The 13,825-nt window shown below is 34.0% G+C and overlaps 1 protein-coding gene across 1 annotated transcript; it reads left to right on the top strand.

Annotated features, from left to right (window-relative positions):
- The first annotated feature begins 1,107 nt into the window (after nucleotides 1–1,107).
- Nucleotides 1,108–8,856, top strand: LOC141666541 (pumilio homolog 23). The gene is made up of 11 exons (XM_074472598.1): nucleotides 1,108–1,228; nucleotides 1,585–1,820; nucleotides 2,134–2,497; nucleotides 2,691–2,993; nucleotides 3,754–3,921; nucleotides 4,072–4,215; nucleotides 4,437–4,556; nucleotides 4,715–4,900; nucleotides 5,450–5,598; nucleotides 7,077–7,259; nucleotides 8,136–8,856. The coding sequence occupies exons 2-11, from the start codon at nucleotides 1,633–1,635 to the stop codon at nucleotides 8,584–8,586; spliced, it is 2,256 nt and encodes a 751-aa protein (XP_074328699.1). The 5' UTR covers nucleotides 1,108–1,228; nucleotides 1,585–1,632; the 3' UTR covers nucleotides 8,587–8,856.
- Nucleotides 8,857–13,825: the final 4,969 nt, after the last annotated feature.

The raw sequence follows: 13,825 nt of genomic DNA, 5'->3' as shown, positions 1-13,825 counted from the left end.
TCGTATAACACTCCAAAAATTACTAGAAAAATACCACACTTATCTATACTTTGTTCTGGACATAATAAAATTAACACACTTATACTTTACCACATATAAGCATCCACATATCCACACCCATCATCAGATAATTCATTAAAAATCACATAATAATCACATAAAAATCATTTATTGATAAAAATAATTACACGCAATATCCCGGATCATACAATTTCGACCTTACAAATTTTCTTTCAATTTTTTTTTGTTATAGTCCGGTTCAATAATATAATGTTTTTAGCGGGATCAATAATATTTATTATTTTATTTTAGCCCGATTCTTCAAATTCAACTAAATGTATGTAGTTTTTTTTTAATTTTTTTTATTTAAAATTGGATCAATTGTATAATTTTTTCTTTAGCCCGGCCGGTAGTTTGATAACATTATATCGACCCCACAAATTTCCTTTCAAATTTTATTTTGTTATAGTCTGGTCCAACAATATAATATTTTTAGCAGGATTAATAATATTTATTATTTTATTTTAGCCCGATTCTTAAAATCCAACTAAATATATGTAGTTTTTTAAATTTTTTATTTAAAATTGGATCAATATTATAATTTTGTTTAGCCCAGTCGGTTTAATTTTATATATTATTTTGTTTTAATAAAAACCATTAGACATATTATAATACTGTTATGAATATTTATCTATTTGTGAAATTTTTTTATTTTAAATATTATTATAATTATGGTGACCAGACCGACTACCAACCAAACTTTCATTGTTTCGTTTTTAATATAATTGTATAGATGTATAGATAGATTGTATAGATAGATAGATAGATAGATAGATAGATGTATTCATAAAAATTCAAATTATTTGTGAATAAAAAACAAGATGGAATTCATATAAATATTCAAAATATTTGTACATATAGGCATATATTGATTAAAACTATATCACTTTAGTATTTTTGATATAATATAAAATCATAAAAAATTAATGTACCCTGTTACACTTCTTAGTATATTGAAATAATATAACAGGCCCAGTCCAAAATTTGAAATTGACAAAAGAGACCTAAAATATGTAGCTAAATAGGCCCAGCCCAATTGGGTTTTAGTGAAGAATGCAGGGTTTTGATATTTCCGGGTGGTCGTAGTATTGTTGAAAATCAGTGAATAGAAAGAGAGGCTATCGGGTTGAATTTACCAGCCGGAAATAGAGATATCACAAGCCTCTAAGTATACCCTTTATATTTACATATGCATATGCTTCTTTAATCAATTATTTATATATGCATCCTCTCTATTTCTGCTGCACTCATTCATCTCTTGCTTCTTATTTGCTTTTACAGATTTATTAATTTCAACTTGAAACAAACTAAACATTCTAATTAGGAACTTGTTCTCTTTCTTTATAATTAAGTTTGTTTCTGTTAGTTCAGTCGTGTCAGTGTAGTGATTTTATTTGTGTCACATTCTCCTTTTGATTATATGCTGTTCAATTTGAAGTTTTCGAGTTTATACGATACAGCTATGCTGTGTTTGTTTTTGAAAGTATTGAAAGTAACTAATTCGCGCGATTCTTTCTTTGGTAGGTTTAAAGCATTTGTTCATTGGATAGTGAATATTGTAATCTGAACTAAATGGTTGGGGAATATGGTGCACGTAATCACGGAGGGAAAAAAAGAGGCATGAACAAAAAGGGGAATAAGAGAGGAGGTGGGGATTATTCTTCTCAAAAGAATTATGATGGTGGGTATGATGATACCTTTAATTCGAAGAAGTTCTCGAGACATCAACAAGACTTTGAGTCGCAGACACCGTTTATCAGGTTTTTCATTGTTAGTTATGTACTGTATGTTATGGTATGTTGATGCTTCGTTTGGTAAGAGGAAGGGAATAAAAATTATGAGCAAAGATAAAGGGAGAACAAAATGATGTAATTAAGACTAGTAGAGAAAAATTAAGAAGTGCAATTCTATTTTTTATGACAAGGTTTATGAATAAAGTGAAAAGGAAGAGGAAATAGAACATTTGTTTGATTTCCTCTCAATTTTATTTCTCTAACCGAATGGTGCATTTTAAGCTAATTTTTTCTCAGGAAGACACTAAAATTATGTTTTTTTTTCGAATTGTATTTCTAGGAAACAGGTCGATCCTGAAGTGTCCAAATACTTTTCGGAAATTTCAAATGTTATTGAAGGTACCGAGATTGACTATGAGGAACGGGCTGGCATATGTGGGAATGCCTTGGAAGAAGCAAGGGGGAAAGAAGTAGAACTTGCAACGGACTATATTTTAAGCCATACCCTGCAATCCCTCCTTGAAGGCTGTTCTCTAGATCATCTTTGCAGCTTTCTTCATGGATGTTCAAAGGATTTCCCACGTATTGCTATGGACAAATCTGGCTCTCATGTAGCTGAGTCCGCTCTTAAGGCTTTAGCTATGCATCTTCAGGATACTGAGAATTACTCACTTATTGAGGATACTGTAACTTCAATTTGTCAGGTACGTTTTGTACAAGCAAAATGTGGCGGGATCATCAATTCAACATTTTGGATTTAAAAAAATTACTCTGAAAGAACCAAGTAGAAACTGCAGAACTAAGTACAAACTGCAGATTGGATAACCTTTAATGTAGGAAATATGTTAGATGTGTTGCTATTGAAAAGATTCACTTTTTTCACCTTTTTTTTCTTAGGCTACTGTGCTCAGTCCTGTTGATGTTATGTGTGATTGTTATGGATCACATGTTCTTCGAAGTCTTCTTTGTCTTTGTAAAGGGGTGCCTATAGATTCTGCAGAATCCCATGGCAAAAAGTCGTCTGTTGTTCTGGCAGAACGTTTGAATTTAAAGCCGGCTCACTCTGACAGGAATGTGTCACAACAACATTCTCAAGGATTTCCCAATTTGTTGATATATCTTGTAAAAGAGATGTTAAATGGTGCCAGAGAAGACATAACGACACTCCAAGTTGATCAATATAGCAGTTTGGTTTTACAGGCATGTTGTTCTGCTACTTGAAACAGCCTCTTTTTTGTGTAGTACTTCAAGAAAAGTTTATTGGTGCTATTGTTATACTTTCTGTTTTTTCAACGTTAAGCAGCATCTTTTTGTATATAATTTCTTTTTAAAAGTAATTTTCATTTTTTCCCATTAGCTTTATCAACCGTTGTAATATTATTCACTCTCCAAGAGACACAAGAAGAGGTATAATTATGTGGCCAAGTGTTTTGTAGTCTTATGTGCCTATCTGGGTCGTAGATTTACTTCATCTGATCCCATCTAGGTGTCTTTATAGAGTCATAGACTCAAGAGTCAAGACATGCAGTATGCGTCTTCAAATATATTGTAGTTTAATTTTTTTAATAGCATAGTTCCAAATCTAACTTTAGATACATCAATGTATATAAATATATATAAAAAATAAAATGATCTGAAGTTTTCACACCTTTTCAGTTCTATTACTTATTTTACCATACATAGTCAATCTTACACTATTACTCGGACTTTTCATTTTACCTTCGAGTACCCGTGTTAGATGACACTCAGACGTGGACACTTGTTTTAGGCCATAAACAATTATATTTTTCAAAATGCTGCCGAATCTGATACTTGGACAGGTATCTGTGTTGGACACTTCTAGCTGAGTCTGAGTAATATACTCTTACTCACTATGCACAATTTTTTTGAGTGCCAAGTTTCTAGTCGGTAAGAATGTCAAGTTGAAGTGTTTTGATAGGTTACATTTCCTTGGTAGCAGACTGCCTTGAAGATGTTAAGTGGAAATGAAGAAGAGTTGTTGCATGTAATTCCAATTCTTCTCGGATGTAGCATGGAGAATATTCAGGAAGGGAAGCTAATAGATAATAATGCAGTGCACAAGCTTTTGAGTTTGATGAAAGAAGCCGCATTCAGCCATTTAATGGAGGTGAAGACAATATATTTGGTGGAACAATTTTCTAAGCAATGTTGTGAATGTGTACCTGTTTGTATTAGTCCAGACTTCGATACACTTTCTCTCAGTTTTTACTTTCTCTCAGTTTTTACTTTCGTCATATCTACATACTAAAATTTGCAGGTTATCTTGGAAGTTGCTCCTGAAACAGTTTACGATGAACTATTGGCAAAAGTTTTTAAAAACTCGATATTTGACCTGTCATCTCATCATTGTGGGAACTTTGTTGTACAATCATTGATTTCACATGCCAAGTGCCAAAATCACGTATGTGCTCTAACTTTTACCGCATATAGACATGTTATGCAATACATTATTATGTAATCTACCTCTTTTAGGATCAATCTGTTTTTGCTGGTAGTTTAGTTTCTTAATGCACCTATGAACTTACTTTTTGGTTACTGACCTAAGTTTTTCGACATGTGTTTGTGTCTCATTTTTTTAATGCTTTGATTGTAAAATTATTTTTTCTGTGTTTTGCCTTTAAGATGGACTTGATCTGGGAGGAACTTGGTACAAAGTTCAAAGATTTGTTTGAGGTAGGTAGGTCTGGAGTTGTTGCTTCTATCATTGCTACAGGTCAAAGACTTCATAGCCACGAAACTAAGGTTCGTAATTCATTATTAATTTTACTGATTTTAGCTTATATATTCATTTGAAGTAGCAATGTAGCTTTATAACTATTGAACTTTTAGGAAGATGACTTTCTTCTGTATAGATTTCAGTTTATCTAACTATCTTTTCATATTTATCACTTTTCTGACAGTGTTGTCAGGCCCTTGCTGCTTCCGTAAGCCTTGCTAATGAGTCTGCTAGATACATAGTTCCTCGGATTCTGTTTCTTGACAATTACTTCTTCTGCCGAGATAAATCCAACTGGAATTGGCCAAATGATGCAAAGATGCATGTCATGGGCACTTTGATTCTGCAGATAGTGTTTAAATTTCCAAGTGTATGTGGCTTCCTAAGTTTGTGTAGTTCCGTAATATTTAATTTTGTTTTCCTAAATGACAAGCAACGGCTGCATAACAGCTTATGCAAATGTAAGTGTAATTTTATGATCACTTTCAGTTTATATTGCTAAAGTGGGACTTAATTTTGATTTGTGCTAAATCATAATTATAAGCAGTATTGAAGGAGTAGCTGAATACTCTCTCTTCCCTTCTCAAATATTATTTATCCCCATACATACGTATAAATGTGCCAAATTATTTCCTTAATCCACTAGACTCCTTGTGTGTTCATCAAGAATATAAATAGCTATAATATTCTATCTGTTTAATGTTTTAACACCGACATACTGCTTTAGAAAGGCAAAATAACGGATCCACAGATTGTTAACATATTCTATATTCTTATGGTCTTTGGTCATGCGAGCACACAGGTGTTCTTAGCCATGTTAACTTGTAAAGTACTCAAAATTATGTTAACCTTGCAGTTGTACATTTTTTTCATTTATATAATACTCATTAATTAAGTTGATTTTTTTTGTTGGCTATAGGAATTCATTCAGGCTTATATTTCAAGTATCACTTCCCTGGAAGCAGACCATGTCCTTCACGCATTAAAAGACTTTGGTGGTGCGCGGGTTATAGAAGCTTTTCTTTGTTCAAATGCTTCTGGGAAACAGAAGCGTAAATTAGTTGTCAGGTAATTTATAAAACCACAGTGTTTCTCTATGTCACATTTACGTTGCTTGTTTATTTCAGATCGTGCACAGAGCTTCATCCTAAATTTACATGCAAAGAAAGCTACCACCGTTATAGGATAGGCTGTTTATGATGAGTAGGGTCAATGTACTGTAATAATACAAAGATAGGTCACAATGGCTTAGAGTACGGTTATTATTAAACTTATAGAGAATGAAAGCTGGAACTGCTATATTGTAGAGCTTCTGCTAAGACTCTAAGTCAATGATTGATGTAGTCAAGGTTGAGAAATAAGTTTTAAAGGCAACAGAATAGTACTTTTGCTTCAAGCAAACACTACCTGAATTGAGGCTTGAGGCCTTGCTCTTTCACACCTGTTTCACATAAGAGATGGTATAATAAAGTTGTAGTCTGTTACATGGGTTTGCTGTAGTTTCAGACAAGCTAATGACAGCCTTCAGGCCCTTCTATTTTTAGCGCTAATAGTGTTTAGCCTACATATATATATATATATATAGAGAGAGAGAGAGAGAGAGAGAGAGAGAGAGAGTAAAGTTCGATGGAGTCCACCTTTTTATTGGAGTTCTCGGAGTCCCATCTACATTCTGCAAATAAAATATCTTGTAACACTTGTTATTCTTGTAAAACATGTTTCACAGATATCATCACCTCAATAAAATCATGCAAATCTCGTACATTTACAAGTACAATATGTATGTTCTACAACTAAACATGTATGTTATGCAAACTAAGCATGTTTTGTAAAATAATATATTTTGCAATGTTCTGCTTGTAAAATGTATGCAATCTGCAAGATTTTTAATTAAATAGTGATGTTTTTCAAAAAATAATATGTTTTGCAATATTTTAAGCTATATTTTACTTGCAGAACATATATGGACTTCAAGGACTTCAATGAAATAGTGGACTCCATAGAACTTCACTCATATACTCTCTCTCTCTCTCTCTCTATATATATATATATATATGAGGAGCATCAGAGCCGGTAGAAAAAGATATAAGAGAATCTGATGCCTAACAGTCTCATTTATTTGAACTTTTTTCTTAGATGTTTGGTAATATTAAAACCCATAATTATGGTATTTCAGTCCGATTTTAAGAAATAAGTTATAAATGAATGTTTGTGCACCTTTTCATGAAAAATGAGATGGTTATAACTTCTGTTCAATTATTTTGGAAAGTTTGATTTGTTCTCTTATTGAAATGTGTTATGTAGTCGTATCTTTATTTTAGAAAGAGAAGTTTAAAACTTGAGGTGTATTGCATTTATATATAATTTACATTTAAATCTTCTTTTCTACGTATTACTGCTGAGCTGGCTCATTTACATCTACTTGGCAGTTGGCACTATGTGCATTTATGATGAACATCATTGTCAAAGTTCATTGCACAAGTGAGTACTTCTTATGCCGCAGCAGTAGTTACATCCATATCTTATAATTATTGCAATATGTGTAGGCTTCGAGGACATTTCAAGGACCTGTCATTGCACCCATCAGGTGCATTTACAGTTGAAAAATGCTTCAGCGTGAGCAATTTGTCTATGAGAGAAGTAATTGTATCAGAGTTGCTAGATGTGCAATCTGAGCTCTCCAAGACTAAGCAGGGTCCACATCTCTTGAGGATACTTGATGTTGACGGGTTAGTTGTCCTCCCTTTATTTTGTACTTCTGATTGTGATTCCAAAGTAATGCTATTTTTCGATTATTACCTGTGTAATTAATACTTTATCCAAGATAATTAGATTTATTATTTTTTTAACTATAAAAAAATATAAATAAAAATCTGGAAATTGATTTTTTTCTACATAAAATTGATTGCCGGTAAGTCCATGTTATATCTCTTTAGTTCTAGCTTTATTGCACATAGATGAAATAATAATATGGATAGAGTACAAAAATGTAAAGATTGAGCTTCAACGAACCAATCTTCTTCTAGAGTTGGTAAAGTTAGCTGGTTAACCGTTTCCCAGATCGCCTGGTCTAGAAATTTTAACAAGTTTCATACTATTAATACAAGAATTGTATTATGATATATTCATATGTTAAATTCTTACTTTCTTTAGTTGGCAGAACTGTAGAAGGTAACAATGGTTTATGTTGGTTTCTATAATGCACTTATATTTGGTTTCTACAATTGCACTTCTGCCCGAGATAAGTGCTTGGTTATATTAAGTTAATATCATGAAGTGTCAATTTTACTTTGCTTATCATGTCAAAATGTGACCAAAATGTCCGAGTAGGCTTTCATCAGGTTGGATATAAATCAAGCATATTAAAAGTGATATTGGTGGGTGGCTGGTCTGTTCCAGATTTTTGTTTACTTAAATATAGTTTCCCCATTATACTTTAAGACTGAAAAATGGGGGGTATTTATTCATGATACGATATATTTACGATTATTCCATGCCCTGTCATCTCAGAAGTATAAATGAGGAAACTAGAGCTTATAACTTGGATGTAACAATTATTTTTGTTTTCTTGATCTATATAAGTGATTCTGTGCTATTTATTATAGATTTGCAAAACGCCCTGAACAGTGGAAATCGAGACAAGCAACGAAAGAATCTGCCTACAAGGAATTCTATGCTACCTTCGGCCCAAACACTACATCCTCAAAGAACAACTCATTTCTTTCAAAAACGTACCATTCGTCACAGCCAGAAAAGGTAAAAGAGATGAGGAAAGAAATTGATAATCACGTCGCTACGTTGCTTGACCCATCTACAAAACCTGCTGGCAAACATACACCAGAAGTTGAAGCCAACCCTGCCAGAGATAACAAAGTTCTGAAGGCCAAAAACAAAAAACGGAAATCCATCGACAAAGGTGGCTCTGATAATGTTGTCGCTAGCAAGACAATTGACGTCCACAGTGAGAAATCATCCAAATCTGATGACAGAAAGTCGAAGAAGCGGCACAAGGAAGAAAGCACATCAAAATCTTCGAAAAAGAAACTGAAAAGTTGAACATCCTTTTTGGATAATTAAAAAGTTGAGATAGTTATGCAGTTTGACACCATAATGCCTTTCATTTCTTCACATGCTAAGTTCAACACCATAATTCAAGTCGAGTTTATGCAATCTTTAACAGCTTACCTGGTAACCTGATTTTTTTGGGCTTTGTAATTGTATCTTTTCACAGTAACATAGATTTGTTCTCTGGCGAGGTGAAGGACCTTGATAATTTGGTGAAAAGCTTTTGTGTTGACTTTGTTTATAAAACTCCTTTTGAGTACATTCTTGCATCGAAGCATAAAAAGAACCCTCTTAAGAAAATCAAGTTAGGGATCATTTCCAAAAGTGGGACTAATATTGCCTATGATGCAACTAATAATAATGGACCTCCTCCTGCATTTACATAAATACATAAATTTCATTTATAAAATAATTATAAATTGTTAAGTCATTATGCGTTTTTTTTGGTATACAATTCATTTTTTTAAATACACGTATAAGCTATGAGTTGAATTGTGGACCTTTCTTAAATAAGTCAAGACTTAAAAATTCTTTTTCTTGCGTCAAGCACATGATAAGTTCAAAGCGCATGATTAAATTTTTGTCGAAATAATTTTATTTATGTATTTACTAAGTCAAAAATAAGTATTAGGGATTATTAAGTAGCTGTTAGTCGTGGTTGTTTTGAGTTCTCTATTTTTCAGATTTAGTTGCTTATTTTTGAAGGGTACGTAAACTAACACTACACGCAATAATATAGTTATATATATTACAATCAGCAGACAATTAAATCAAATTAACGAAATAAAACACGAAGACAAACAACAAAATATACCAACAACTGAATTGATAAAAAGAGGATAGAATACTTAACTCTAACAGAAGTTTTAACAAATCTGAAAGAACTATGAACAACTGAGTCGCCTAGTCTTCGAGAAGTCTAGACTGTTATTGAAGATATTATTGTACCACTTACGCTGTGTTGGGTTGAAGAAATATCACTTCCAGGATACTACAACTCAGAGCAATTCGTCCACAGATACATAAACCTCGACAACGACCTGACCTCAGTTCACCCTGAAAACCTATGTTAATCTGTATATTATGAAGGAGAGAAAGAGAGATAGATAGCAGTTAGGGTTTTCACAAAAGTCTGATTGACGTATATATCTTCCAAACCTTTTAGTCTGTATATAATACAAAATAAAAACGTAACTGAAGATATGCATTAATTAAAATAAATATTCTTACTTAAATTGCATTTATGATAGAGCCATCCCATCAGTATTTGCACTCAGCAAATCCTGATCCAGTCATCAGGATGTATATGCAGCAAATCCCGATTTAGGCGAGTCAGGATCTGACAACTCAGCAAATCCTAATCCAAGGCTGATCAGTATTTATACCAGCAAATTAGAGCTACTGATCAACAAATACTGATATTCCCCGTTACTCAGATTCAATATTCAGAATAAAATAATATAACAAGTCAGTAATTATTTTACTTAAACACGTAGTAAAATTCCTCGCCCAGGGCGCCTCACGTACGCGCAACGCCGAGACATTCGCCCAAATCGCCCTTCAACCCGACCCGAGTCGAGTCGTGTCGTGTCGTGGCGAGGCGGCGGTACTACTCTTGCACATGATACTATATAAAGCACTACACCCCTCTTTATTTAATCAATGTGGGACAAAACCCACAAACCCATTTCAAGCTACTAACTTCACCTCAATTTCTATATGTATTACACTAATAAACTGACTTAGATCCAAACATGAAAGTTTAAGTCCTCATTACAAGGAACAACCTCCAATAATTAGTTTCAAAAAATTACATCAAGAACATGTCTAAAACATGCCTCAAACTTTCCATTTTCTAACAATCCCCCACAAGTCCATACAGAAATGCATATAAGATTTTATCAGTACTTGCTTTTCAGAGTCGGTACCCTTCCAGGTTTGAACTCTCCTAAGTCCCCTACTTCGAGGGCTACCGGATATAGATGAATGTTTCACCTTGAATCTCTATCCGTTTGGTATAACCACACTCCATTGACGATGACAAGTCAAAAGGCTATGGTGTAGATCTATGACTTTGAGATGTTATGGCCGTGTCTCGATCCTGTTCGTTGAATGCTTCAAGAAATAACCATTTCCTCTAATTGCGACCTCACAATTGCATTCGCTTACCTGGGCATCTCCAAAGATGTACTTCCAACATCTCGTCTTACGACTTGACCCCATTTAGAGTTTATAAATTCTGACACAGTTTTTGGTCCATCAGTATTTATCAATTCCTGATCCAAAACTATTTCCATCATAATTTATTAAAATTCTTGCTAACTAGCAGTTCAAGTACCTCTTAAGGTTTTTAGGGGATAGACTCAGATACTTAAGTATCTAAATGTATATGGCAGAGGTACTACCAATTTATCCTTACAACTTGTTATTACCATATTGAATACACTTCGATACTCCTCTCAGATTTATTGGGTTCCTGTTGTTGATGAATCATGATGGGTTACCAGTCCCATCCCCAATCTCGACTTAAGGACTACATCATGTTCAAGCCCCTTAGTCAGCGGATCAGTTATATTATCCTGAATTCTTATGGACTTTATAGCAATAATCCTATCAAACACTAGACCCCTTATAGACTTCATTCTAACTTGAATGTGTCTCTTTGTCTTCGCATTATACTTCACACTTCTGATCTTGTCGATAGTTGTACAACTATCACAATGAACATAAATAGCAGGAAGCGGCTTGCATACTATAGGTAGCATTGACATGAGTCCATGTAACCATTCATCCTCCGTCCCCGTGGCATCAAGTGCACACAACTCACCCTTAAAAGTAGACCGAGTAATCAAAGTCTGTCTAGAAGACTTCCAGGATACTGCTCCACCCGCAAGGGTAAACACATATCTAGTCACTCCATTGGAACTAGATTTCTTAGCTATCCAACTTGCATCATTGTTCCCCTCGAGTACCCCAGGAAATATCCGGTAATGTAAGCCAAGGGAAATAGTTCCCTTGAGATATCTAATAACTCTATCCAGTGTGTGACCCCTCAATCTCGGGGTTAGGAAATGAGGACCCACACACCTTTAATCAACTAATTAAATAAGCATAAACCCCGATTAGCTACTAACAGGATCTGTTAGGTCCCAATGTGTTTGTAGAAGGGGGGTTGAATACAAACGTTACCAAATAATCGAATAAAATGCGGAATAAAAAATGTGAAACAAAATTCAAGTTAAATAAAAATATTATTAAACTTGAAAGGTGTTACAACAACTGTATCGATTACAAGGTATTAATCTCAAATCAATTATCACAAATCTAGAATAAATTCGACATGAACTTTTTCTATTTTTGCAATAATTAGAATCAAATGCTAAACGCGATTTGAGATTAAGTTCTAGGGATTTTGATCCGCTAGATTGTTACACAAGAACAAGATAAATAATTCTAGTGGTTTGGATTTAACATTAACAAACTAGAAATTGATCTTGAATTTCTGCAGAGAAGATGATTTTATATTTCAAGGCGGCTGCTCTTTTGTTCTTGACTTGTGTGTTGGATGATAATGAGATGTTGCTTCTCTGCTTCTATTTAATCAATCAGCTGAATAGAATTTAATTGGCATGACAATCCTATAGCTGGCAAGACTTTCGGTAGGACAATGAATTGAACTAGCAAGACAATCTGAATGAACTAGCATGACAATCAGAATGAACTAGCAAGACAATCATCCTCCTAGAGTAACTTTCGGTGAGACAATTGAATATGGCCTAGCATGACAATCGGTATGACAATCCTGATTGTCATGCTAGTTCATTTTCAATTGTCTTGCTGATTTAATGCTTGAATTTAATCCAATTAAACTTCTGAAAATTCCTAGAATTAATTCAGAATTAATTAATCAATTAATTCAATTAATAAATAAATTATTCTTCGCAGATATAATTTATTTTCTTAATTAAATTTGATGACTTAATTAATTAATAGAGAATTAATTCTAGTCTTGAGCAGCAACCATTCTTCTGCAAATCTTCTGAAAATCACTGAAAATTATGAATCAATTCCACCACTTCAACGTTGACACTCGATGTACTTTCTGGTTCATGAGTGACTAACTTCCGTGACGTTTCTTCATGTCTTGACTCTGACACTTTGATTTTCTTCAGATTAAATCCTTGTAATTTATTGATACCCTGACGAGATCTCTGTCACTTGATTAAATCCACGATCTTGATTTATATCACTGAGGCATGATCAACTTCTTGAACTTCTTCCAGTGAATTAACTCCTCAAGTCTGTAGATGAACATTGTCTCTGAATCCTTTGACAGATATTACTTTGCGAGATCTCTCTGACGGTAGATCCACTATTTACTTATTACATTCTTATTTGAGTTGAGTTGAATCCTCGAATATACAAATAGGCTATGACATATGACTTACAATCTCCCCCTATTTGTTTGTTAGACAATAACACACAAATACCTAGAGGATAACTCAACTAACAAATAAGAAAAAGATATAAACATACATGCAAAGTAAATAGCAGAAAAGTTCTGGATGAGATTTAACATTTTCCAGATTCCAAGTAGATGTTCCTCTAGACTGAACATATCTTCAAGTAGTTCCATCTTCATTTGTACAACCACATTTCCTGTTGAGAAGCCCATATCTCTTGCTTCTCCCCCTATGAGAATCAACTGATTAAAGAAGATCACCTTCGTTTTACCACCTCTCCCGTACAATAGGATCCGCAGATAAAAACCAATGGTACTCCCCTAACAGCTTCTTCCCTTACTAGGAAATCACCTTGTGTTTACCACCTCTCCCGTACAATAGGATCCGTAGTTACAAACAACAATGGTGTGGTGTAGTGTACATGTAGGATCTTTTTCTTCCTCCCTGCTATTTCTCCCCCTTAGTTGAGGAATCCTCCAAACTATTACTTAAGCTTTTATCTCCCCCTTAAAGAAGGAATGTATGCCGTCGTCTGAAGGAGTTCTCATATTTCACTTGGTTGGAAAAGAAATAACAAGTCTTTCTCTTTCTTCCTCACTGTGAGTGTGTGATTGTGTTTTAGTGTACCTCACATGTGTTTCACTCTTCTCTCCACTCGTGTTTACACTCATTCTCACAAGTGTATCACTCTTCTCTCATAGCTCCATAATCCAGCTGTACCTGCAAGGAAAATCACCTTAGCCATCCTTAAAGGAGGTCACAGGTGG

The sequence above is a fragment of the Apium graveolens genome, chromosome 6, assembly GCF_009905375.1.
Source record: "Apium graveolens cultivar Ventura chromosome 6, ASM990537v1, whole genome shotgun sequence".
NCBI lineage: Eukaryota > Viridiplantae > Streptophyta > Magnoliopsida > Apiales > Apiaceae > Apium > Apium graveolens.
This window is presented reverse-complemented; position numbering and strand designations above follow the sequence as displayed.

What these genes read in the sequence shown, in the direction of transcription:
- LOC141666541 (XM_074472598.1), top strand. Translation starts at nt 1,633, where the DNA reads ATGGTTGGGGAATATGGTGCACGTAATCACGGAGGGAAAAAAAGAGGC. An exon ending in AAGCGTAAATTAGTTGTCAG is followed by an intron (nt 5,599 to 7,076) that starts GTAATTTATAAA and finishes CAATATGTGTAG; the next exon opens with GCTTCGAGGACATTTCAAGG. An exon ending in AGGATACTTGATGTTGACGG is followed by an intron (nt 7,260 to 8,135) that starts GTTAGTTGTCCT and finishes TATTTATTATAG; the next exon opens with ATTTGCAAAACGCCCTGAAC.